General features: G+C 39.2%; 3 protein-coding genes across 4 annotated transcripts; 2 read left to right on the top strand and 1 right to left on the bottom strand.

Moving 5' to 3' along the window:
• On the top strand, positions 1–7143 carry LOC135238320 (CCN family member 5-like). Its single transcript, XM_064306104.1, is given in 7 exon segments — positions 1–108; positions 825–1029; positions 1847–2108; positions 5381–5411; positions 5414–5537; positions 6607–6614; positions 6817–7143. Coding segments are annotated over 7 exon segments (1065 nt in total).
• A 3702-nt stretch (positions 7144–10845) lies between these two features.
• si:dkey-78k11.9 (P2Y purinoceptor 1) lies at positions 10846–12940 on the top strand. The gene has a single exon (XM_064305199.1). The coding sequence runs from the start codon at positions 11230–11232 to the stop codon at positions 12235–12237; it is 1008 nt and encodes a 335-aa protein (XP_064161269.1). The 5' UTR covers positions 10846–11229; the 3' UTR covers positions 12238–12940.
• Positions 12941–15316: 2376 nt separating this feature from the next.
• On the bottom strand, positions 15317–24609 carry LOC135237774 (fibronectin type III domain-containing protein 11-like). Of its 2 annotated transcripts, none has more exons than XM_064305197.1 (3): positions 24080–24609; positions 20135–21114; positions 15317–15666 (listed from the first exon to the last, which is right to left on the bottom strand). In XM_064305197.1, the coding sequence occupies exons 2-3, from the start codon at positions 21109–21111 to the stop codon at positions 15624–15626; spliced, it is 1020 nt and encodes a 339-aa protein (XP_064161267.1). In that variant the 5' UTR covers positions 21112–21114; positions 24080–24609; the 3' UTR covers positions 15317–15623. The 2 variants fall into 2 exon arrangements, with proteins under 2 accessions (XP_064161267.1, XP_064161268.1); XM_064305198.1 differs by having other exon boundaries at positions 20311–21114.
• Between the last annotated feature and the right edge of the window lie 968 nt (positions 24610–25577).

Below are 25577 nucleotides of genomic sequence, written 5' to 3'. Positions count from 1 at the left end.
ATGGCAGACTTCCTGCGGGAGAAACAGGTGGCCGGCCTGCGGCAGATGGAGAGGCGAGTGGGAGAGCGTGCGTCCGTTTGCCTTCTGCTGCTCTGCTCGCTCTCACAGGTGAGGGCTGCCTCCTTTCTCTCTCTCTCTCTCCCTCTCTGCCGAAGTAAGCCGTGTGTTTACTGCTCAGAATTCAGAGGTGGCTGTTCTGTCTATTTACATGTGCTAAATAAAGCTTTACATGTCACTCCTCATCAGATATTGAAAGGAAAAGGGAAATAAAACAATGAATTATATTCTAAGAATATTTTGCTACTGGCACAGCATGTAAGGTACAACATCAAAGATCAGAGTGATTTCCTGAAATAAATAAAAATGGCATATTTTTTTTGTAATGTCTAATGTAGAACTGGTGAAACAAAGCCAGCCATAGACAATTAGTCTGTCAAAAAAAAAATGTTTTTTTGACAATTAAGCCTTAATTACACGTTCAGAATTGATTAATGCCAACTGCTCAGTTTACCAAGTTTGCTTGGCCTGATGGACCATTGCATAATAATGAATGTTGTATGAAGTTTTACATAGCACTGTAAATCTAGTACTGATTATTTAAAATTTAATAAGTCACAGGGCCAGAGAATGTGATCAGAGGCAGTCCGATCACACAGCTGTCCTGCTTGATAATTCAATGTGCAAACTGAAAGGAAACAGAAGTGGCAGACCCGCAATGCTGTGTAATTCTACAATTCCCGAATGGATTAAGGAACCAGCGATGCTGCCATCTGTAAAGATGACGAGGACGCTTTGTGCTACCGTTGTAACGCTGCCCCCTGCAGGCTCTGTGCCAGCAGTGCGGGGGTCCGTGCTCCTGCCCGTTGTCTGCGCCCTGTGTTCCGCGGGTCCTGGATGGGTGTGGCTGCTGCCAGGTGTGTGCCAGTCAGCGTGGCGAGGCCTGCAATGAGAAGCTGGTGTGCGACGCCCGGCGGGGTTTGCAGTGCGACCACAGCGCCAGCTATCCTGGCGGCCCCGGGCAGTGTGTCGGTGGGTACCTCGCACGTGCATGCGACGCTGCTGTAGTCAACCGGCAGAGGAAAGCGCTACGAGCGAAATCAGCTAACCCTGCTATACGTGAAAAGTGCCGTTGGGACCTTGACAGGAAACCGAGCCCTATTTCCGTTGTTCTTGTGGTATCAGTTATTCAAATGTGCTTAAATCACTTCCTTAACGAAACAACGAAAATAAACTAAACAATCCTTGCACAATTCTGAATTAAATGGGCCAAAGCAGGTCTTGAACTGAAATCTGAAGTAAGTGTACAGAGTATACCCATGATGCATTTCCATGTTGTGCACATGATGGATCGTAGGGAGCTTCTCAACAAGAACACTGACAGCTGGGCAGTCAGTTTCCAAAGCGCCCTAGAGCCTCAAACAGGATAGGTCTTCACATTTATTCTGTGAAATGCAGGGGCCTAGAAATCTGATTCAGTAATATTTGGCCTTTTGTGCTTTTGTAGGTTGTGGAAAGTTGTGAAAATGTTGCGGATTCATCATTATGCTAGTTTGCAGACAGGAAAAGAGTATAACCTAGACTAATTCACAATGTTGCTGTTTGGTATGGGTAAAAAGAAACATCAGAAACATTGCTAAAATAATGTTTTTCACCACAACCTTTCAGAATAATGCTATGTGCTATCCGTAACAGGTGTAACGAGATTCAATCTGTGCAGTTCACAGAAGTGTGAACTGGCCACATAGTTTCTATTTACAGCAGCACACTTGCTGTACAGCTTCTGCCAGGAACCTCTGATACGTGTGCTGTGATGTGAGACGAAGCACTGAAGATGTCTCTGTCTTAGGCCAAGACGAGCTGGGCTGCGAGCTGAACGGTGTGACGTACGAGGAGGGTCAGGTGTTCCTGCCCTCCTGCGGCCTCCGGTGCCAGTGCGCGGGAGGGGGCGTGACCTGCGTGCACCTGTGTAGCGATGGCCTGAGGCTGCCCAGCCCGGACTGCCCCAACCCCCGCTACCTTCAGCTAGCGGGGAAGTGCTGCAAGGAGTGGGTGTGTGAAAACTCAGGGCTACACGGCGCTTTGGCGGGTTCGTATCGCGCTGCTCTGGGGTGAACGTGCTGGCATAGGAGGTGCCATTCCATTGCAGATTCACATGGTGGCCAATAAGAAATATGCTAATGCTCCTGCTTCCAAAATGATTGCCATTGGTTTTTTAAATTTTTATTATTTTGGATTCAGCACAATATAAAACATCACTATATAAAAATTAGAAGGGAAGAAATACCAAATCACAGAATTTTTAATAACAAAAAGAAAAAGGCAATCAAAATAAATTAGATAAAAAAAATCTGTCTTCTATGTCAATTCCATATTCAAGCCAAGTTACACTGTGATATTTGAAAAGATAAGCTCATAAGACTTTTTCTTTTGGTATTCTTCTTGTGTATTAGGATTTGATAAGGCAAAGAATTTCAGTTAGGAAAATCATTCACTTTGGGATATAATGAAAAAATTTGTTTTTAGGGATTACGTCTTTTGCAGAAAGAATGAAGAACTTGACAACATACTCTAGAGTGCAGTCGTTATCTTTCATAGTAAATTTGTGATCTTGGAGTTAGTATCTGAAGACAAGTCCATTTTTTATAAAGCAGTGTTTTGAGCTGTGACTTCATGTAATATTACTCAACCGGATGCACAGATTCATCTGTTTAAATAGGAGTAAAGCACGTCTGCAGTAACTAGGCAACTGTGTGGGCGGAAAGGATGTTGGTTTTGAAAAATGAGTCATAAAGATTTTAAACACCTGTGGGGGTAATTGGATGTGCAAAAACATTCAAATTTTACTTTCAGTACTGTTATAGTTATCATTGACATGGAATAAACAAATGCCACTCCTACATTTGATTTATTTTCAGAAATGCTAATATTTGTGCCATGCAACCATTAAATGAAAAATAAACCCGTAATTGGAAAATGCCTGAAAGCTGTGGAATTTTCAAAAAGAAATTCTGGGATTTCATAAAATGCTATGAAGCAAGGTTAGGTCAATGCTGACTGAACACTTTGTTCCGACCATTCCTGAATCCAAAGAAAAGATGTTTATTCAACTTCAGAGAGAAGTACAGCCAAGGAATGTCAGTGTTATGGTACACTGTTTGATGGTAATGATCTTATTAGTCAGAAATCTGCTAATCAAATAGATCCATTATGTTTTGTGTATTTATTTTTTCATTACACTGAAGATCTTTACTGCCAAAATACATTGGTGTCACTACAAAAAATAAACTGATTGATCTATAGCAAATAACATTCTGGACTCCTTGCTGGAAGAGAAATATCACAGAAATGTATGTTCAGTTCTGTTTACAAAGACCACACAGCCACATTTTGACAATGCAGTGTTGACAAAACTCAAATTTGAAAAGGGCAAAAGTCGAGGATCCTTTTGGTTGTTAACTTGTGATACTTCCTGACAAAGCCCCATGCTGTCCCCCTTACCCAAACCACAAAAGCCAACATTGTAGCTGTAGCTTTTATTTGTTTTGCACCGAAAGTACATTTTTCTACCCTTAATTTTTGGTGAATATGGAACTCACCTGTTGAAATTGTGCTTGAGAAAAAAATGTAAAACACTGTGATTGCTAATTATACAGCATATAAATAAAATAAAATGTAAATGTAAAATTATTATTTGTGGCCAAGCACCGTTTTTCCATCATTGGAAGTCTATGGCAGCCCCTAGAACTGCTTTGTGGATTTTTGTGAAATTTGGCATACAGACAGAGGACAGTCCAAAGTATCAACTTGCCAAATTTGGTCAGTACATTAATCCCTCTAGTGCCACCAACAGGCTATGGTTGGAATTATTCATACCTAGAAAGGAAAGAGACTATCCTAACAATTAAATAAAAATAACAAACAACTCAACCTGACTACACTCAGCATTAACAGAAGAAAATAAGTTAACAGAAAAGACAGTTCACCCTTACCCTTTGGCCTTGTCAATGAAGACAAAAAGAGGGAACACATAGCATATCAACCCTCTTACTATGTTCTGATAATGACAGTTGAAAATTACCTATTGGCAATCTGAATATGTTTTAAAATTAAAATAAAAACCAGCCCCCCCTGGATTACCAGATTACCTTGTTCCCCCACGATCCATGCTCTAGAGTTTTACAGCTGGGGGTGCTCTATAGTGCCACATATGTGCAGTTTTCAAATGGCCAAATCTCTTATCTCATTTTGCTTGTAGAGATAAAACATGGCTTGTTTTCCTCCTCTCAGCAAAAAAAGTGGCATGAGTTCACCTGCCATCATTTTGGTGAAGACGCACAAACAGGAAGTGAGGTTTAGGTGTGAATTCACACCTGAATTTGTGCATGTATTTAGGTGTGAAGCAGGGCGTTCCTGCAAAAGAGCATCCATGCTCAGTGAACCTACCCTGGGTAAATAAAGGTTAAATAAATAAATAAAAAATAATTCCTTAAAATTTTATTATGATACTAATAAGCGTTATGTATATGTTTATCTAGAGGCCCTAGGGGTGTGCAGACAGAACTTGGCAAACTCAGTAAATCCATCTAGTTGTTAAAACCTAATTAGTTGTATTTCTGGCTCCATAAATCCTGCATCAGTCAAACTTGAAATTACATGCATGACAAAGCCTGGAGAACAACAACAACAACAATAATAATAATAATAATAATAATAATAATAATAAAGGTGCCACTGTACCCAGTGACCTTGTTCATCATAATGCTTGGCCCCTTCATTGCTGCTTGCAGCTACATTGCTTATTATAATTGTGAGTTAAGAGCTTTTGACAGATGCCAAATAAATGCAGGCCTTTCTCTTACATCATCATGTGAAATGTTTAGTTGGGAAATAATTTGCTTTCAGTAATACAGCACTTTCCATTTTACTCTGCCGTTATCTGCATCTCTGTGTTCACCTGCATGGAATTTTATTACCATCACGTTATTGTTGACTCATAGGAAGTGATTTCACAAGTCATGCACTATGCTGCTTCCAGATACTTGTCCACACTTCCTGAAACACAATAAAGGTCCCTGACTGAAGCAGTGAAGAAATAATGCACTCTATGGGCACAATGTGGGGTCTGATGTCCCAACTGTAGAACGGTTGACTTACAAATAAATGCAAATGTTTTTTACTAGCATAGGCAAATTCTGCGATTACCAAAAAGAACTTGCATTTGTGAAGGAAAAATAATTAGGGCTTGCATTTAATTAAATACGTTAAAGTTCAGGAAATACGTGAATTGAATCTAAGCCTAAGTCATTTTTAAAAACTTTTTTATGAATTCGCTCCATGTCATGTCATTTCCTCAGCCTATAGACAGGAGATGATGGATCAGAACCAGTTCTGACTGCATAGAGCAGAGCACCTGCTGTGGGGCGCCTGCTCTCACAGCTGCGGCCCAGGGGTCTCGACCCGCGTTTCTAACGGAAACCCGGCCTTCCGCCTGGAGACACAGACCCGTCTGCCATGCCCTCTCCCGGGCCACTCCCACGGTGAGCGACCACGTCTTCCTCTGCATCCTAAATCCTGTCCAACAACTTTCTGAGATTATTATTTTTTAAGATGAGAGAAAAGGGTGAGGCTAATACGTTTGACATATGCGCTAGTTTAACATACGAGGTTGAGTGACTGTGTCCGTGAAACAAACATGGCTGTGTTCTCACAGTGTTTTGTGCCAGTGGCAGACAGAAGCCCAGTTTTGCTGGCAGGAGCTCAGAATCGTAATTTCTCAGCAAGACATTAGCAGTGCCGAAGGAAGACACTGAGAAAGAAGGACCCATCTGAGTTTGATTGAGTGTATTGCAAAAGCACAAGATTTGCCAACTGAATAGCATGAGCTGAGTATAGTTTGATGCTAAGTATTCATTTTTATTTTTCTGTTAAATGAAAAGTACAATAACACCCATGTGCTTTATTCATTTCTGCACTTTTTAATAAATATGGGAAAATAAATGATGAATATTTTGAAATATAGCTGGTTGAGGACCTAGGCATCTGACATGATATTAAAATTAGGTGCAACCTCATTACAAATTTATCGAGGGTATGAACTGTAACACAGCTCAGGCCTCAACATATCAAGGAAATGAACTTACTTGACATAACCTTATATGACTTATGACAATTACAATAAAAAAGCCCTAATTGCAATGCATAAACATTGTATCAAGCACTGGCAGATTTATCACATTTTACTTGTGTAGTGACTGCACCTGATTAGCTTTACACTTGTGGAGTATTACAGTTATGCTGGTTTATTTGCACTTATTTGCTATAATGGCCTTGGAAGTCACTTTGGACAGAAATGCCTGCCACACAAGAACATAGGAACTTCTTTAAGAACAATATAATATTTTTTGCTGATGAGAACAGGCTGTTTATACATGCCATTGAGAGATTATCTAGCACTGGGACAAGACTGGTTCTGAATTCAATAGAGCAGAAAACCTTAATGTCCTTAAAATGAGTTTGTTCTACATTATGAACAAACAGGACTCATTGAAATACTTTACATGCATGCACATAACATAACATTTCCAACATTAAAGTTACATGTAATAGCCTTCATGGTGAGCATGTATACATAAAATTTCATTAAAGTAGACTGATTGCCTTCAAGCGAAATGCCATTTTTACTTTTAAGAGGCTGTATTCTTACTGCTTCTCCTAAAACAACCTTCTGCTTCTGCTAACATGACCCAACAAGCTGTACTATGAACTGACAGCTCTAACTGAGTGAAGGTACATAGAAGCTTTAACTGTGTGTTGCAGGCCTCGGGCTGGTGTGAGCCTAGTTACCGGGCGGCCTTTCCCGTGAGGCTGGAGCACCAGGGCTGCTTGAGCGCGCGTTTGTACAGGCCCCGGTACTGCGGCCACTGCCCTGAGGGGCGCTGCTGCAGCCCCCGCCGAACCCACACCATCCCGGTGGCCTTCCGTTGCCCCCGGGGGCGCCTGCTACGCCACACGGTTATGGCAATCGAGTCCTGCGCCTGCCACTAAAACTGCCCCCGTCCATACACCCCGGCTCGCGTAGCCCCCCAGGGGCCCCACACAACCCTTTTAGAGGGCCCCGGTCCCTCGACAAAGGAGGTCCCTTAACAACACAGGGTTAAACCCCTGCTGCTCATCCCCAAACACAGGAGTGCTTCCTTCAAAAGGTCCTACCACAGCCCTGGTCTCCAGACACAAGGCACCTTCCATAAAGGGTCTTACCCCCTGGTCTCGGAAGCCCCTTGTCAGACTGCCAGGGTCAATAAATGGGATTTTGCAGACACTCGGAAACAATGCGAGGGAAAAAGAGTTAGAAGTAAGAAGTTCAGGCTCCAGGAAAGAAGTTCAGGAGTAGACCATAGCATGGGTGGCAGAACCAGGTTGCAGAACCGGAATGTCTCAGCAAACTGCCTTGCATAAAATACTCCAAGAAGATAACCATCTTTGTAAAACTTCTCCTGAAAGAAAATATGTAAAGCAACATAAGTGAATAAACCTGGGGGAAAGTCCTTATGGGCCCTGAAGATATAGGACTTGAGGCAACTGACCATGTTGCTCAAAGTATTTCACTTGAAGCTTCCATTTGGTGTGACAGAGTTTACTACATTCATTCATGTATAGAATACTATTCCATTTTCCTGATCTCACATGAAATGGATACACTAATCACGAGTCCTGGGTCAAGCATATCTTAGGCCCTACAGCCCATCCAGTGATTATGCATATCCAGTAGGTTTTATAGACAGTCTAGTAGTTGTATTTGTCTTAGCAAATAGGCCTACATTTTAAAATAAGCACTGTTCATAAATTCTACTGACTGGTTTTAATGTTCTGTGCATTTTTAGAATGTGACATTACAAGAGGAAGTGTCTGTTTTCAAATATACTGCCTGCATATGACTGTTGAGTCATATGTGGAAACCGTCAAAAATACATATTGGTATTAGTCATTCTATTTGTAAAAAGGCTTAAAAACAACTGAGAAAACCAAGGACTTGAAAAAGACTAATAATTGATTTTAAAAAGCACCAGCAGAACAAATGATCATAGTGGCTCACCTCCCCTCCTCTGCCCCTACTGATAGTCCTTAAATAGGTTGAGCCAATCAATTGCACCTGGTTTCAATTGCCTCAAATTAAGAAATTTAATTCAATTAAACAATTAAATTAAATCAATGAAACAATTAGTAAGCAAGTGAAGGGCCAGTCCTTCACACTATTCTTTGCTTAAGGAAAATGGTGAATCCTGATGCAACTAAGCTTGTTAGAGTAACTACAGTTTTTTGCAGGGGAGAACTGGCAAGGGCAGAAGAACTAGGCTATTTGAAAAGCCAATGCTTTTAATAATTTAGTGTCAAGTTAACTATGGTGCTAACAAGTCATAAGCTGCTACAAAAGCTGCTACAAAAATGTGGTTAACTAACATGCAAGTTAACACACATGTTATGAAGAATAACATTTTCATAGCAACTAATAGGCTACATGCCAAGCATTCCTGCAGGTGAGCACATCATGAATGTTCTGTAAATGTTTTCTGGTATTTCAGACAATATGAACTTGCAATATGATATAATATGATAATACAAACTTGTCAATGTGTTCAAATTCAAATCTTTACGTGTTTTTATTTTTTCATGGTTAAGTAGTCAAATAAGCTTTTGTCTGACAATTTACCAATTATTGATTGGTGAATTCCTGTACGTCTACGTTTAGCATTTAGTAAGTTAAGGCAATAAACAATGCAGTTCTCTGAGCAGCATAGGGACATTACATGCTACAGTATATAAGACATCAATATGTGACTCAAATGAAAGGCCTGACATGAGCTTCAAAGCAATTATGTCTGTTTTGCTCCTTTTGACCTCAACATGCATTATTATTGTTCCTGTGTAGCTGAATACACACTGCCAGCGAGGAAATAATACTGTTTAAGCAGTGAAAACAAGTTAACACAGTGCACCAATAACCATTAAAATGATCCATCCTAGTTTTGTTGTTTTTAAGCTTTACTCATGTTCAATGTTTACAACGATTTTTTTTAAAGATGAGAAAAGGTGAAAAATTATAACCAAGCTTTCTATTTGGTTTTTGTTTTTCTTTTACGGTACAGGCATACATGGCTGATGTAGTCCAGGGGTGGCCAACTCCGGTCCTGGAGAGCCGCAGGGTCTGCTGGCTTTTGTTTTTACTCGGCACTTAATTGATCAATTAAAGCAGTTGATTACATAGTTAACTCATCTCACCTGGTTTATTTTGTGTAAGTGGTTGTTGTATTTAAGGTCAAAACAAAAACCCGCAGACCGTGCGGCTCCCCAGGACCGGAGTTGGCCACCCCTGGACTACATCATCCATGTATGCCTGTACCGTAAAAGAAAAACAAAAACCAAATAGGAAAAAAACTTTGAATTACAGTGTATTCACTAGTGCCTTGTAAAGAGTGAACACCTCGAAATGCACAGTTAATTTTCAATCCAACTTACATGGAAGATAATGTTTCCAAATAAGTTCCTCATAAAGTTCCTACACTATTATAGTTAAAAATCTTTTTCTTCAATCTGAACACCCACGCCTACGTTTTAATGACTTAATATGTTTTAGAGAGACACTGCCATTGTACCCTTGAGCAAGGTACTTAAAGTAATAATCTCAAAGATTTTCATTAAAATAAATGTCTGTTAAGTCACTATCTATCGCTGAATTAGGCTCAATCACCATTGTGTTACCTATTATATTAATTAATATTATTATTATTATAATAATTTATGATTAAAGAACTGGGTGTCTGTGGCGACATTCCCGGGAAAAAATCACAAGCGGCGCATAGTTAGTGACGCATTTTCCATCACCCATCAGTGGTTGGTCCGCCAGAGAGGGTATGCGGAGCTAACGCAACAGGCTCGCTCTTGAACTCACTTGTGTGTGAGCGGCGTACTGTTTTTTTTCCCCGGTGTCTGCTAGCGTTACAGACTGTGTGTGTGTGTGTGTGTGTGTATATATATATATATATATATATATATATATATATATACACATATATATATATATATACACATGTATATACATTTGCAATCATGCCAGACACACACAGCCTGTGAACCCTACTTTGAGGGTATGATCCTCATAGGAATTATGGTCCCATAAAAAGGACTGCAATTCCTATGGTTCACCCGATATGAATGGAGATACCATCCAATTAAAGGTGACATTCTGCACTTTAACCTCATATTCATTGTTATATTTCAAATCCACTGTGCTGGAGCCAAAATTGTGTCACTCTCCAAATGCTTACATATCCACATAAAGTGTATTGTATTATATATTGCTTAGATAAACAAATAATATGCCTAATATACATTTACAATTTATATGAAATGTATGCTTAAGCATATGCAATTTTCGTACTGATAGCTGATATTTTCCATTGTTGATTCAATAAAATATCAATGACCTGCCGCAAGAAAGACATTTTTCCCTAAGAAAAATTTGTTCTTATAAAATATCAAATTGTCAATGTATTTCTTCCTAAAAACATAAATATCACAAATACAGTCACTTGAAGGGGAACTGTTAGACTGAATTTTACCAGGTGAAAAAGAGCAATAATTCAGTCGACGGTTTTGCATTAAGGTGTGACCTCTACGTTAGCATTTCTGGGAAATCCGACCAGATCCTGTAACTCGAGTTTAAGTATTGACTTATTTCACTCCCGTAAGTAGGCTATGCTCATAAATGAACAGTGACAGGATGTGGGTTGTCAGCCGTTAGCAATTATGAGACTGATGTTCAGTGCTAACTTAACTACCCCGATATGAAATGTTAAGCTGTTGATTTTGACATGTAACTTTTCCTCACACAGTAAAATGTTCAGTGTTGAATCAAATCTTACAGTGTACGAATGATCCCGGTTGGACTCACATGTACTCGGCAAGAATTTAATTAACATATTTTACTGTCTGTGGTCCTGCACTCTAAGTTGTGGATGTGGGCGTAGCATATTCACTGTGATTTCATTTTCATCAGCAAGCGCTTCATAGATTAATCATGGAAGTTAGGCGTTGGTCGTGCTACAGTCTTGACGAATACCTGGCAATTGCCAACGGACTTTTTCCTGTAGCAGTAGAAGTAATGCCTAAACGCATTTAGCTGACGGCTCCATAAATGAAGAAAAACATTAAACCTTTTCTGGGACGACCACAATGAACAACACCAACTGTGGAAAGATAGACACGAAATTTACGCATATATTCTTGCCAACGGTGTACGTTCTGGTGTTCATAATTGGTTTATTTGGAAATTATTTTGGTTTAAAGTCTGTGTGTCGGAGCTGGAGGAAACTTGGGAGCATAAACATTTTTATATTAAACCTGGGAGTTGCCGACCTGCTGTATGTATTCACGCTGCCGTTCCTGGTTGTTTATTACGCGGCGAAGGGCAAATGGATTTTTGGACGTTCGTTTTGCAAGGTAACCAGATTTTTATTCAATCTGAACCTGTACTGCAGCATCGGGTTCCTCACTTGCATTAGCATTTACAGATACCTGGGGATTGTTCATCCTCTGAAAGTTATGGGACGAATTAACACTCGACATTCCATGGTAATAAGTATAATTGTCTGGCTCTTAGTTATCATTCAAATCCTTCCAGACATGTTCTTTGACAAGACTTCGGGGAATTCTTCCGAAAAATGTTATGACACCACTGCCGACTACCTAATCACGGATTACCTCCCATACAGCGTTGGTTGGACATTCACCGGATTTTGCGTTCCCTTGCTCATCATCTTGGGGTGTTACGGACACGTAGCTGTGGTTCTGGCCTCAAAAGCGAACGTCAATGCATTGTTGAAGCAGCGGTGTCAGAAACTCGTAGTTATGCTCGTTGTGTTGTTTTCCGTTTGTTTCATCCCTTACCACGTTTTGAGAAACCTTAATCTCAAGACACGGATACTAAAAAACGAGGGAACATGTGATGAAAGATTTAAAGACATTTACATCGCCTACCAAGTAAGCCGAGGTCTGGCGTGCATGAACAGCGCCATCAACCCGCTAATTTATTTAGTGGGCAACGACGACTTCCTTCTGCGCTTTCATGAGATCAGTAAACGAGCAAGGAGGTCTGTTGTACACATGGCTGGTGTAATTATCTACCGTAAACCAAACGAGCCTGACTTCATCCCGATGGATTCCAGAGGAACTATGATATAAGTGAACCATAGTTAAGTATAGCGTAACTTGGCGGGATGGCATACCTGCCATCCCAATCTCTGTGTATAATGGTAGATTGCTACTTGATGTAAAATTGCAGTAATGATTTTGTAAAAACAACTGTTTGCTTTGTCACATTGTTTGCCCATGTATGTTTGTACAATATTTTTTGTATTCTATTGAAGGACTCAAAAATGAAAAAGGGAATTAGCACTTGTATTAGCCCATGCTTGTTATTGATATGTATTGAGTAACCATAGTATTGAAATGAAGTTACTTTCAAAGTCAGCACACAAGGATGCCTACTTAAGTAGCTACACATTTAATAAGTGCTTGGAAATTGTTTGCCTGTCAGTTGTTTGTTAAAAGGAAAAATGTCCTTTTTCAGTTGTCTCTGCTGGCTTAAGCTTCTGCTGTCTTCAGGCCTTTGTAATATAAATGCTTATTTCTATTTTCTAAAATAAATTTAGTTGGTGAAGTGCATGTTAGCTCTTTGATGAGGGTGTATTTCTGTATAAGTGTTGACATAGTCATAAATTTATTAGGCAATTTCTGACTATTAAAACATTCATGTACATCATTTGGCACACCAGTCTGATTTATAAGAGAAAATGCTATTGAAAGACATCTAATTTTTGCTATTGTTTCATTCATATGCCACTGAATTCCTTGTACAAATAAATACTTATCAGTTTGACTTTTTTATGGCCTAGAAAAAGTAAATCATATTTTTCTTATGGTGGTTATAATCCTGACATGCTTAATGTGACATTAACTGTAAAACGTTCAGTGTGGATTATGCAATCCGGGCAAAATATTTCCTAAAATTTGTGATTTCTGAACAAATTTCCCAAAACCTAGCAGTGATTGATATTAAACCCAAGGGGTGGATGGATGTGCCAAACAGATGACATCACCAAAGCCGGTTTTAAATGCTTATAATGTCCACCCAAACACTTGCAAGGCAGTTTCCATTTTCAGAGGAGAATTCTACACGGTAAGCAATTTTTGTAAATGGCACAGTGTTTAACATTATATTGGGCAGTATATGATACGTAGGCTAAGGAATAAACCATGACGTGCTGTCCCGTTATTGGAAAATAATGTATGCTACTACTGGGGTGGTGATGCGCCCGAGGCGAAGCCGAGGGTCGCTTAACCAGCACCGAAGTACATTATTTTCCAATAACGGGACAGCCCGGAGGGGTTTATTCCACTTATACAACGGGTTGCCAACAATAACTATATATGGTGACTTTAATATTTATTGATTTTTATCGACTTAATCGGCTGAAAGTGAAATATTCTTCCGCGGCCGTTTGGGCATATTATTTTACCGTTGTCAAGCAAAACTCTAGTTGGTAGGCTAGTTCTATTTGCACCGTTGTTAAGCAAAAACCTCTGGTCGTTAATTCTACGAAAACAACGATTCCATCGAGAAATAGTTCCTTCTCGTTTCATACCATAGCCTACAATTAGCATCAATGTTGGTCATTTTTGTCATTACATTATTTAAGAAAACCACATGAAACCATAACTCAATCAAATTTATCTTCCTAGCTCTGTCTTGCTTTTTAAAATGTTGCGGTCTCGCAGTGTAGACATTCGTTTTTCCAAGACACTCTGAAACCGGGTTTGAATGCCAGTTAACTTTATGATAGTTTCGCCGTCACCTGTCACCTAGCCAATATTAAAATTCTGGGTTTTAGGTCAGAATGATCTCACAGCATGCTTGTTATCCCAGATAGCTAGCTAGCTAGCTAACTATTGAACTGTATTCATAACAGCGGTTACTACAAATGTGATCGTTTACAAAGATACGGATGAAAATGCGCCCCGTAGCCATGACTTAAATATGGAATGCCTATTCTACTGTCAAAATAAGGGACGATTCCGTATTTTGCCGGATTGTTGGCATTCCTAAATGAAGCCAGCAACTAGAACCATGATTCAACGTTGCCATCAATTGCGAAATTGGACACTGAAAAGGGGACGGGACGTAACAACAATTGAAAATCGAAAGAATAATGTTGCTGTTTTAACTGCTTTAGAATGCTGAATTTTGTAGCACGTTGAGTTTATAACTGTTAAAAGGCCTGATGTGTCCCTTTACTGAGAAATAATGCACACCCTTGGCTTTGGACAGAATCGAGTATTCAGCAAGCCGTTGTATAAAGTGAAATAATTTTACGGTTTACTACTGTGAATGGCAATGCATTATGGGCAACTACTTTGTATACATGGCATATATTTTAAAACATAACGGCAGACAGTCAGCCAGCCTCAAGTTCGTTCAGGTTGATGGGCTTTTCCGCACCGGACTGTAAATCACATTGTAAAAATCACAAGACCGCTTAACTCTATGGTTTTGGCTCCAAATCAACAACATGGCTGCGTCTGCCATTGAGCTTCAAAACGTGTTTTAGAGACCCTCGGAGTGTCAATGGGTGACGTCACAGTAGCTTTGTCCATATTTTTACAGTCTCTGCATGGGACACAATACCATTGGTTGTACTGTGAAACCATTCATAGCAAATGTTGGTGAACTGCGAAAAACCGACCAAAAAAAAAAAAAAAAAAAAGAAAGAAAACTGAAAAACTGACTGAAGAAGTGTTTCTCAAAGGCCCATATCAAGCTATTGGACCGGACAGAAAGTCCAGAAGAAACTTTCCTACCAAACCACCTACCTGAATTTGTCTCTAGCGCAGTGGTTAGCATGGCTGCCTTTCACCTGGGAGACCTCAGTTTGAGCCTTGTTAGGTCCTTGGTTGTTACGCAGATTTTACAGTAGTCTTGTGTTTTACAATGAGCCATTAGTGTTATACTCTTTTTGTAGTTACAGTAGTGGTTACTGTGTTTCACATGACAGTAATACCACTGTAAATTAATTAACTGTAATTTACTGGCAACCAGTTACTGTAACAATTTTACAGTGTAGGTTCTCTTTCAGTACAGTAAGTGAAATTCATTTTGCATATTAAAGGAACACTTAAATCAAAACAACTAATATTTAGTTTCACAAAACAAATTTATTAAAAAAAAAAAAAAGTGCCATATACTTACACTGATTAATTACAATATGAGCTAATTTTTAATATTTTAATATTATTGTCAAATATTAGGTTATCATAAAGGCAGGCTCTGATACGTGAATTTAAAATGATTACTGTTCTAGATATAAAGGAAAGGTTTCATAGTAATTTCAACACTGCTCATTAGGTAAAGAAAGATGTGCTTCTGTCCACATGTCTTTTTGGACACTGAAGTATCACAATTGAAAATATCAGCTGGTATTTTGTTCCCAAAAGCTCACTGGGCTTTCCTCACTCCCAGGCAGGGCATATCTCAACCAACTGATACATTCACAGGCCGCTGAGAAAATCCCTTAACACATTTTGCCTGGTCCAAACCTCCCATCAGATCCCAGACTGTACATGCATTCGTGTAAAAGAAAGAGTAAAAATTAATGCCAGCCTCTGACTGTACATGAAAGATCTGTGGATCTCAGATAATACTCTGATTAATAAAAATTACATATTGTAGTCATTGTGTTACCATATTGATTTAGACAGATCTAGACACTTAATGTATTTCTAAATGGATAGTCGATTGTTCAAACAGCTTTCCTGGCAGTAAACAGAATGTTCATCATTGTACCCAGTGTTGGGCAAGCTACTTGGAAAGCGTAGTGAGCTAAGCTACCAGTTACTCTACATTAAATGAAGCTTCACTACACTGAAGCTACCCCCCAGAGAAATGTAGCAAGCTAAGCTACAGCAACAAGGCAAATGTAGTTTACTACATCAAAGCTATTTATTTATTTATTTTTTTTAATTGAACCAACTTAATTCCAAGGAGGCCATTTTAGTTGGGTGGATCCTCTACAAAATAAATAAAATTCTACAATTTAGTATATTGTCTAATTCAAGTATCAATGCACACTTAATTCTAACATCCATGGACAATCATGTACCTTACTACCATAGCAATATCCACCTGACTTCCACCTAATATTAACATAATTGAACCGTGTATCCTCAGCAAATAGTATATATATATATATATAGTTACGGTTATGGTTCTCTAGTCTCTATTCTAGTTTTAGCTCTTATACTCTCACCTACTGAATAAATTAATTGTCAATCAAAACAGACTGTACTAAAAAGGGTGACAACGCCGTAAACAACAGGTGTGGTATTACACACAGCTATTTTGGAAGGTACCCAGGCATCACAAATGCACGTGTATTTCACAAACGGATTGTCCAAGACAATATGACCACTCAGTCTCAAAAGGGACATCTCTACGCATAAAACCAATGGGAAGGTTGTATATTTATTCAATATTTAGTCCCAGATATTGACTGTAGAATGACATGGTATAATTTCTGAAAACTTTGTCTCGTTTATTTCGTTATTCAGTGAGTAGCGTTTTCACTGCCGAATTAGCGTATCTTAGGGCTATTGTCGGGTTTATCTTGTTGCTATGACGGAATACGATTTTTGAGTGGTGAAAGAATATTTTTATGAATGTCCAGATAGATAATATTGTCCATTATGAAGTTCAGACCCTCCTCTCACTGATAAAAACTAGACCCGACGGTGTCGGATAACTTAATTGCGTCGCCATGGATGTCTTCTTGCTGCTTGCCGTAAAGGAGTTTACTATATGTCGCAACACTTTAGATGCTGAGCTACAGCTCTTCCGCACTGCAACTAATAAAAAAGTGGCGAGCAAACAATATCGCGGACATAGGTGGTCCCAACAGCAAAGTTGTAGAGCACATTCAGATGCATCGGTCGATTAAGTTTTGTGTTGATCTGACTTATGGTATGGGAGTTATGGCCTTTTAAAGTATGACCCTTTGTTATAGCACCACTATCTGGCCGGCATAGGTGATTTGTAGTGCCTGAGTAGTGGGGGCCATAGGAATCCACCTACCAAATTTGGTTGCTCTAGGACTAATGGTTGCTGAGCCTCAGACACTTTTAGCGGCGAAAAATAATAATAATTCTAACAGATACAATAGGGTTCCACCAGCTTCGCTGCTTGGACCCCTAATAAACAACTTACCTAGCTACATACCTATCTTTCCATCAAGTAAACTCAAGCTCGCATGTGTCTGTATTCCAGGCATCAGCCCAAGGACTGGTACGTGATGTCACCGTCATACAGAAGTGCTTCTGTCGGCTACACATAAAGGTCCGTGTATGGCGGTGGCGTCATTTACTGATCCTTAGCAGTTTTATTTCAGACCACAGCAAGTATGGAAGAACGTTTCGTTATTAGCTCAAATGACCTTCCATAGCAGAAAGCGCCGCTGTGCTTGAGCTTCAGAAATGCTTGGGGAAATGTAGCTTGTGTGGACGCTACCACACTACTTGATCAATAAAAGAGCTTCACTACTGAAAAGCTATTTGATTCAGAAAACACCACGCTACTGAGAAATGTAGTTAAACTAGTACCGCCGCTACTTGTAGCGACGCTACTGCCCAACACTGACTGTAACATCATTGTTCCATCCACTAACATACCAGTATTTATTCAAGTCAACTGTACATATAGCATGACATGTTTACGTGATGTGGAACTTGTGTTAAACCTGTGCTAAATCATCAATAAACTACAGCTTTGGCATTTCTAAGACTACTTTGCTGTATGCCCCAGAGGCATGCCTATATCATGACATGTTTTTTGCTCCATATCAATGTAATGTGTTGCGGTATCGCATCAAAGACACTTAAGCAAGCTTCAGTATCTTTTAGTAAACAAACTGTCGAGGCCAGGTGGTGTGCTAAAAGATCTCAGTGCTTAAGCAGGTGACCTTTGTTCAGACAAGTTTGCAAAACTTCAGTGAGAGAGTGAGAGGACTTATGAAAGCCAATGATTAATCTGTAACAGCGGCTTTTATACACTATGCACATGCCATAATGGACAGCTTATTGAACATGTACCAAAAATAAACTCCTATCTGGTTTGTAAGCGCAGTGTTTTACGGTCAGGAAGCTGGGTACTTGTGTTGATATGTAAGTTGCCCTAGGCAGCTGTTTCCTAAGCATGTGTATTACATGACCTGTCACTCTGTTCTGAAGTCCTGCAGCCACTCCCATTGCAGAATGCTCCACCTATGTCCATGGTAAGTACAAGGAAATAACTGATTTGGCAAGAATGGACCATTGTGATCAATGACTCCACAATACAGCTGAATGCAACTGAATCAGCTGTCCCTTTATTGTCTATGGAAGTGAATGTGCTAAAATGTGTAATATACAAAGCACATAAGATTTCCAGTTAATGAAAGAACACAAATAAGAAATTTTCTGGGGACAGGGGGCTATTGCAGTACATTCTTTAAATGAGAAAATGTCCCCATTATACTTGTTATCGGTATAGCCTACTATTTTTCATATCTACAGTTCAAAACAACACCTCATGCAGACTTTATGATTGATGATCATAAAAAATGATCAAGATAAGCTTCACAATGAACTTTCATTTTGCATTAGGGTAGATTGGAATCTGCACCTGTAGAAAACAGGAAACTGGAATAATTAGAAGGAAATGGTGGATGCTGATACGTTTCTTGAAAAAGCCTATTTCCCAGATACCTAACCCAATGTTACTCATGACTCTGAACAAGTTCTGAAACCACCTACATGTAGGTGTATATGACTAGTAAAGATTGCAGTCACCTCCCTATTTTACTATAACATGAATCATGGAAGCTAAGACTGTCTAGAAACTGGTGCTGGGCAACATATAGGGGCTCAACTGTAAATGGTGTTGAGGGAGCCCAGCACATTCTTTTAGTGAACACTTTCACAAACAACTCCAAATAAGTGTGACTTTCCTTCAGTAAGTCTGTAGTAGCATGTGTTCTTCAGTTTCTGAAAAAAGTTCAAGATTATGTTAGAAATTCATGTTCTGAAAGAATGAAAAGAAAAACTATTGCTGCATCTAGATGACTGAATTTGAATGTGTGATAATATCTGACCAAAGAATTTATGGTAGGGGCAAACGTTGATTGTAAAATGGGTGTGAAGGTAATAAGGTAAGTAACAACGGGTTGTAAATTCAGAAGGGTATTTCCATGGAAGCTAACAAAAATGCAAACAGGCAGGACAGCTGTGGTGTGGATTTGAATCCAAAAAGCTTATTTGGACAAAGCGTGATGTAATGACAGATTGCTTATGCCACATTTGTGCTACAAACAAAATTTAAAGCAAATAAAATAAAATAAAAATGCCGCTGCACTAATACAACGCTAGATAAATGGAATGGAAAGGGAAGTACTCTGTTTATCTGCTCAAACAAATGTTTACTCTACTACATGGGAGCATTCACGTCAGCAATGAAGATTGATCTTTCACCCAGGACTAAGCCTTAGTAAGTATTGGGACCTGGCATGCGTGGGTATTTATGAATTTACACAATGAGTGTGTGGCCTTCCTTCACAGTGCTGTACCATCTTGCGTAATCAACCCCAGGGAAACTATAGAGCTAAATCGTCCAGGATGACAAGTCAACGTTCCTCACCAGCATAATTTGAAATGCATAAAAGACCAAACCGAATACTTTTCTCCACTCGTTTTATCAATAAACACACTCTGGGCCTCTCAATAGTACTGTATGTATTTATCATGGAGGCAATATCAAATGTTTCGTTCCATGTAATGCAATAGGGGGGTTCTCCTCAGAAAACATATATGCCAGTTTTACAAAGGAAGAAAAAAAAAAAAAAAAAACTCTGGGTTCATTGTGTGTTTTTACAATCTCAATCTCACTTACACTATACAATGATTTTAGAGGTCCTTCAAACAGATGAAAATTAATATAAATGCAGTTCATTATTATTTTATTATAAATGTAATTTTTATTTAGAAGTAGTAAACCCACCTCTTTTTTTTATGATTGGTAGATCCCGCAGGACGAGGTAAAGTCTTGAGGACAATGGTATCTCTCCATGAGCCATATACCCAGCAGAAGGAATCGGCTCTTTTGACAGTAAACTCATAGCTCCTGTCTGGAAGCAAGCCGTTGATCTTAACGCTATTTGAGCAAGTGATAATTACCAGCTGGTGGGCCTCTTCTGAAATGATAGGTCCTCCGGAAACTTCCCCGGTGGACATGCCCGGCTCCTCCTCTGGCTGATGCTCATCTTCGCATGCTGGAGTGTCCGCCGCTTCATCTGGGCAGAGCTTGTAGTGGACCTCATACTTCACCCCAACCTCGCACCGCTCTGGTCCCGCCACGTGCCAGTAGAGCCGGACGGTCTTTGTCAGCGCCACCGAGGTGGACCGGTCGAAAAACACCGGCATTCTGGTGACGAGGTCCAGCTGGATCTGCAGAGCCAGGGTGCTGGCCGGCTCCATGATGAGCCGGTGCTTGAAGTGCAGAGGCCCAGGATCGAGCGCCGAGTTGAAGTCCAGGAGGGCCGCGTTAACCTGGGCCAGCTTCTTCTGAACGGCGTCATGCTCCCGAGTGAAAGTGGCCTCATCGTAGGTGTCTATGATGGCGACGACCTCGTCCTTCTCTCTCGAGACTTGCTCCAAGAGCTCCTCCAGTAGGCACAGCTGGATCTTTGCCTGGCCGTTGCCAAATTTCTTCAGCTGCTGGAACTTACCACGGTCGATCAGATTCTGGACAGAAAAGGTGGAGCCCTGGTCGCTCTGAGGCGGGTCTTTGCAGGTAATCTTGACATAAAAGGAGCACTTTTTCAGGGTTTCCAGCTTCCTTCGGTAGCCACTCAGGGCCTCGTCACTCAGCTTTGAGGACACTAATTTCTGGAAGCTGGACCTCAGGCCGTCGCATTTCTCCTCATGTTGCTGGCCCTTCACTTCAGAGTCCAATCCAGCTGAATTCAGTTCATTCATTCTCTATTGGATAAATATGAGACAAAAGGTTCTATTTAGTGGGCAACAACTCATATAAAACAATATGGAGGTGGGGGCGAGGGGGGTATGTATTAATATACAGCTTTTAAAAAATTGTTTTCTGTTTTTTATTGGCCTGTTCTGTGTGTGATAAAGGACATTTTACACTTTTAGCCATTTTGCCATCTCCACAATGCCTGTTGCAGTGGTACCAATGCATACACTTTAAGTAACTCCAAGGAACTTGTCCAGCAATGTTATGCTTCAATATTATATATATATATATATATATATATATATATACCAGTTTGTTTTGCGCCAGTACATCTTTCCTTAAAGTTAAAAATGCGAACTCTTCACTCCCAAAGACCACAGAGGCATGGTTTAGATAGCAGAAATATTACAATTCTGTCTGACTATGAAAGAGAAGAGTTTCAGTTACACTGACATTTGTTATTGCTTTGAGCCTGGAATTTGTTTTTGCTTTGAGTCTCAATGAACGGATGTGGCGTAGCAGAAAATATCGTGCTAGACAAAACAAAGGTTAAATCACGTATTGACATCCTGCTTGAAATTTTCAAGAGATCTGACATGAACAACTTATTGTCATGTTCCCACCATACACTAGAATAATTCAGTCCTGTTGAGTTCCTGCTTTGAAGTGGTTCTTGTGAAACAGGAAGCTATGCAACTTTTCCCACCGAATGCGGCAGTCTCAGGCCGTATGCGTTATAGGAAAGATTTTCAAACAAAGTTGAGATTAAATGTCATTTTAAGAAACCAAATGTCACTGTACAAAAAGTTTTGGATTTACTTTAAGTGCAGTTAAAATCACAAACCCATTGATGCCAGCACACCAGCCATTGTGAAACTGGCATTCCCTGAGAAACTTTCATATATTAAAAAAATCCTTCTTCGCACACAAAAACTGTCTGGGCCAATCAATTAGGCCTACATACAGTAAAACTGAAATAATATATTTTTTAAAATAAAAATAAAAACTTGAAATATTTCCAAATCTAAGGACACTATTTTGTCATCTTCGTATTGAAGTGTCAGGAAAACTGCACAACTACAAGTTATTCAAGTGGCATGCCCCATCTGTAAAGCTTTCAGGACTGGTTGCTTTCGCACCCACACCCAACAAATATGATTTTACACACAAACTACAACATTATAAGAATTTCAAAATTATACTGTTACGTTGTTATGGGAGTTACCAAATATAATTTCCCAACCTAGACATTTATGTATATGAAAGGAATCTTCTTTATATCTTTTATTTATTTTCTTTGTAAGTCATGTCATCACGGGCAGTGAAATTAACAAAGAAACATTTCCCTACCCCTTTTTGTGTCTGCATACAATTTTCGATTCTCTGAACAAATATGCAATCTTAGTTTGGCATATTAGCTGTCAGAATGTATGATTTGACACAAGCCCTCTAGTGGCTGGGAATGCCGGTATCCTGAGATTGCTCAACTCAAAAATTCAGAGCTCTTGCAACCAACTATTAATCTGTGTTCTCTGTGTTCGAGATTTAATAGTAGGCCTAGATGATACACGACGACTACCCCAAATACAGTTTCTAAGTGTCAACATTGTCATGTAGTTTGTCCATTTAACAAGCACCCCCTCCCTGCAGTCTCACCTGTAACTACAACACCACAAATGACACACTGGACAATAGCGTCCATCTGCGAGTTCATAAAAATATTCTTTCACCACCAAAAACTGACATTGTGCCATAGCAACAAGATAAAGCCAACAATAGGCCAAAGGTATGCCACGGTACTGTATGCTTGAGAGTCAAATAAAGTTTAGCCATATAAGTACAATAGTATAGTTTATTTTATAATGAAAAATAATTTTAAAAATAATATTTGTGAACACAATGTTCTTAACAGCAATAATAATAATGCATTTTACTCATGATGCTCTTTTCATACACACAACACTGGATGCAGACAATTGTTCAAACATATGTATAGTGTAACTGTCGTGTGTAGTCATTTAAAAACATTTCAGGTGTAACACAGCTGAATTGCTGATTACTTCCACTATACATTATTGCCATTTGACACTGGTGTCACACAAATTTTAATGACCACATTCTCTTCAGATGGTAAGATGAAAAAACACGGCCAAGTTACTTGAAATAATTTAGGAAACATTGCGTAGCACTGCTTGGAATACAGCCAGGTTGTTTAATTTGTGTGAGCTAAGATAGCAAAATATTGCCTTTTGTAACTTGGCCCAATTTTTATGTCAGTACTTTCAATGCCAGGCCTTGATTTTGCAAGTTTTAATTAATGACTTATTAGCAGTGCTTAGTATGTGTGAGTACCTTGGCATTTTTGTTAGCTGAAAACGTGTTTTTCTTCCGATTATACAGTACACATAGGACCCATTAATACAAATCACATTATACATGGCAAGTGCAATCGCATGCCAATTCAGTTTCGTCTTAAACTCTAAATCTAGTTTAAAATAATGTAGCATTGGTGGAAATATCTCAGAACTACATTACATTTAAAATATGACAGTCGTAAATTAGGCAGGCCTACGCCGTCACCATGCATTCTGATTGCATTCCATGCAACAGCAATCAGCCGGCTATGATACAGGATTCGATCAAGCTCCGCAAAAGCGCTTAATGACCTTTAAATTACACAATGGGAGTGTGTAGTACATAGCTATGATAGCTAACAGGTCGTATCGCACTAAACTTTTAGTTTTAAGATGGAAATATAAAAGCAGAAGAACGACTAACAAAACATGTAGCGTTGCAATGGTTCACATAAGCATTAATGCTTTATAACAAGCTATTCATTTATAGTTTGTTTTATACAATAAATAAATAAATAAAAAATATCAAAAGAGCATGACAGTAAGCTAGCTAAAATACCCTCAATCAATCATAACACATTCATTAAGCCTAGTTCTAGTATTACAGCGCTTAGCCTACCTGCACGTTGTCTGTTGTGAGCTGATACAACGGATTATCGAACGTTTCTGCAGGAAGTTTGATTTGAAAAATGTAGCAGTCATTGGACTGCAGATTTGGTTGAAATGGATGGAGCTATTGTGTTCTTCTTCCTAATCGAACTCAGTTTTAAGGTAGCGAAGTTATACCAAATAGCACAACCTTATACTTCCCAACCGATGTTACTTTGCTTGCATTTTAGGCTATACTGTTTATATATTTAAACTAGTTATAACAAAAGCAAAAAAAATAAAATTTTAAAACGTAATAGGCCTAATTTACATGCACATATCAGAATCGTGAACTGCTTGCTATATGGACTACGCTGTGACCTGCAATAGCTAGATTAACTGAAAACTTTGGCGCCATTTTGAGCGTAATATACTGGCCAGCTAGCTACTATGCTGTCATCTGTGTTCAGCCAGCATATCTTGGTGACAAACTACCATTTACTAAGCCAACCACCTCTACTGCCAGACTTTGCAGGGGAAAGAAATATAAAACTGACTTGTTAAAAAAAAAAAAAGCTTGTGAATTAACTCTTAACTACATTTAAAGTAGGTTTCACTAGATAGATAGCTATCTATGTCAAGTAACTTGACAAAAGTCGGCAAGCTGGGTAGCGAACTCGTGGCAACTCGCTATTCAACAAACGATTTTTCCGATTTACGACTACGTCCAACAGCCATAAGAAAGATGGGCAAGTTAATCATTAACTGTTAATGTTCTTGTCCAAATGAGTACAGACCATGTTGATGTTAGCTAACGTTGGCTAACTAGCTAACGTTACAGAATTTTAATTCTATAAACTTTAAGTATTTACTTTCATTATAGCTACGTTACGTATAGGTTAGTTAAATAGTGTAGTGTACTTAAGGTACTATTGGCATACTAGTTTTTCACATGGTGTAGTTCGCAAACTTGGTATAATATTGTAATAACTTGCACGCAAATTGCACTGTAACATTATATACTACTACACCCATTTGAGCCTAGTCATACGTGTCACCAGAATTAGCTTGAATGCAAGAAATAGATGAAAGAACATAAAATGTTATGTATTGCAATAATTTGTTCCCTGAAATACATGCAAGATACAACAGCAGTAACTAGCTTGAGCTCTCGAAGGATGAGAGCATTAGAACGATGCTTGAAGTCATATAAAGGCTCCTACTCTTGGATATTTGTCTCAGTGTTGACTGGATAAAAAGAGAGATAAACCAAAAGAAACACTAATGCTTCTTTATATAGACACTTTTGGACAGTAATTCTCAGATAAGCACACTTAAACTCTGCAGATGTATATTGTCAGCTGGAAGACTTGTAAACCTAGGTAACTAATCCCGTAATTCCACCATCAATAAGTTAGCAAAGGAAATGGCTAGAAACTGTAAAGTTGAAAAACATCCTTTTAAAATCATTATTGACTGTGTCCCATGTCAGAGCCACTTAAGATTGTAATAATTGAATACAGTGATAA

Source organism: Anguilla rostrata, chromosome 13, assembly GCF_018555375.3.
Source record: "Anguilla rostrata isolate EN2019 chromosome 13, ASM1855537v3, whole genome shotgun sequence".
NCBI classification, from domain to species: domain Eukaryota; kingdom Metazoa; phylum Chordata; class Actinopteri; order Anguilliformes; family Anguillidae; genus Anguilla; species Anguilla rostrata.
Note: the sequence above shows the minus strand (reverse complement) of the source record. Positions and strands in the feature narration are given on the sequence as shown.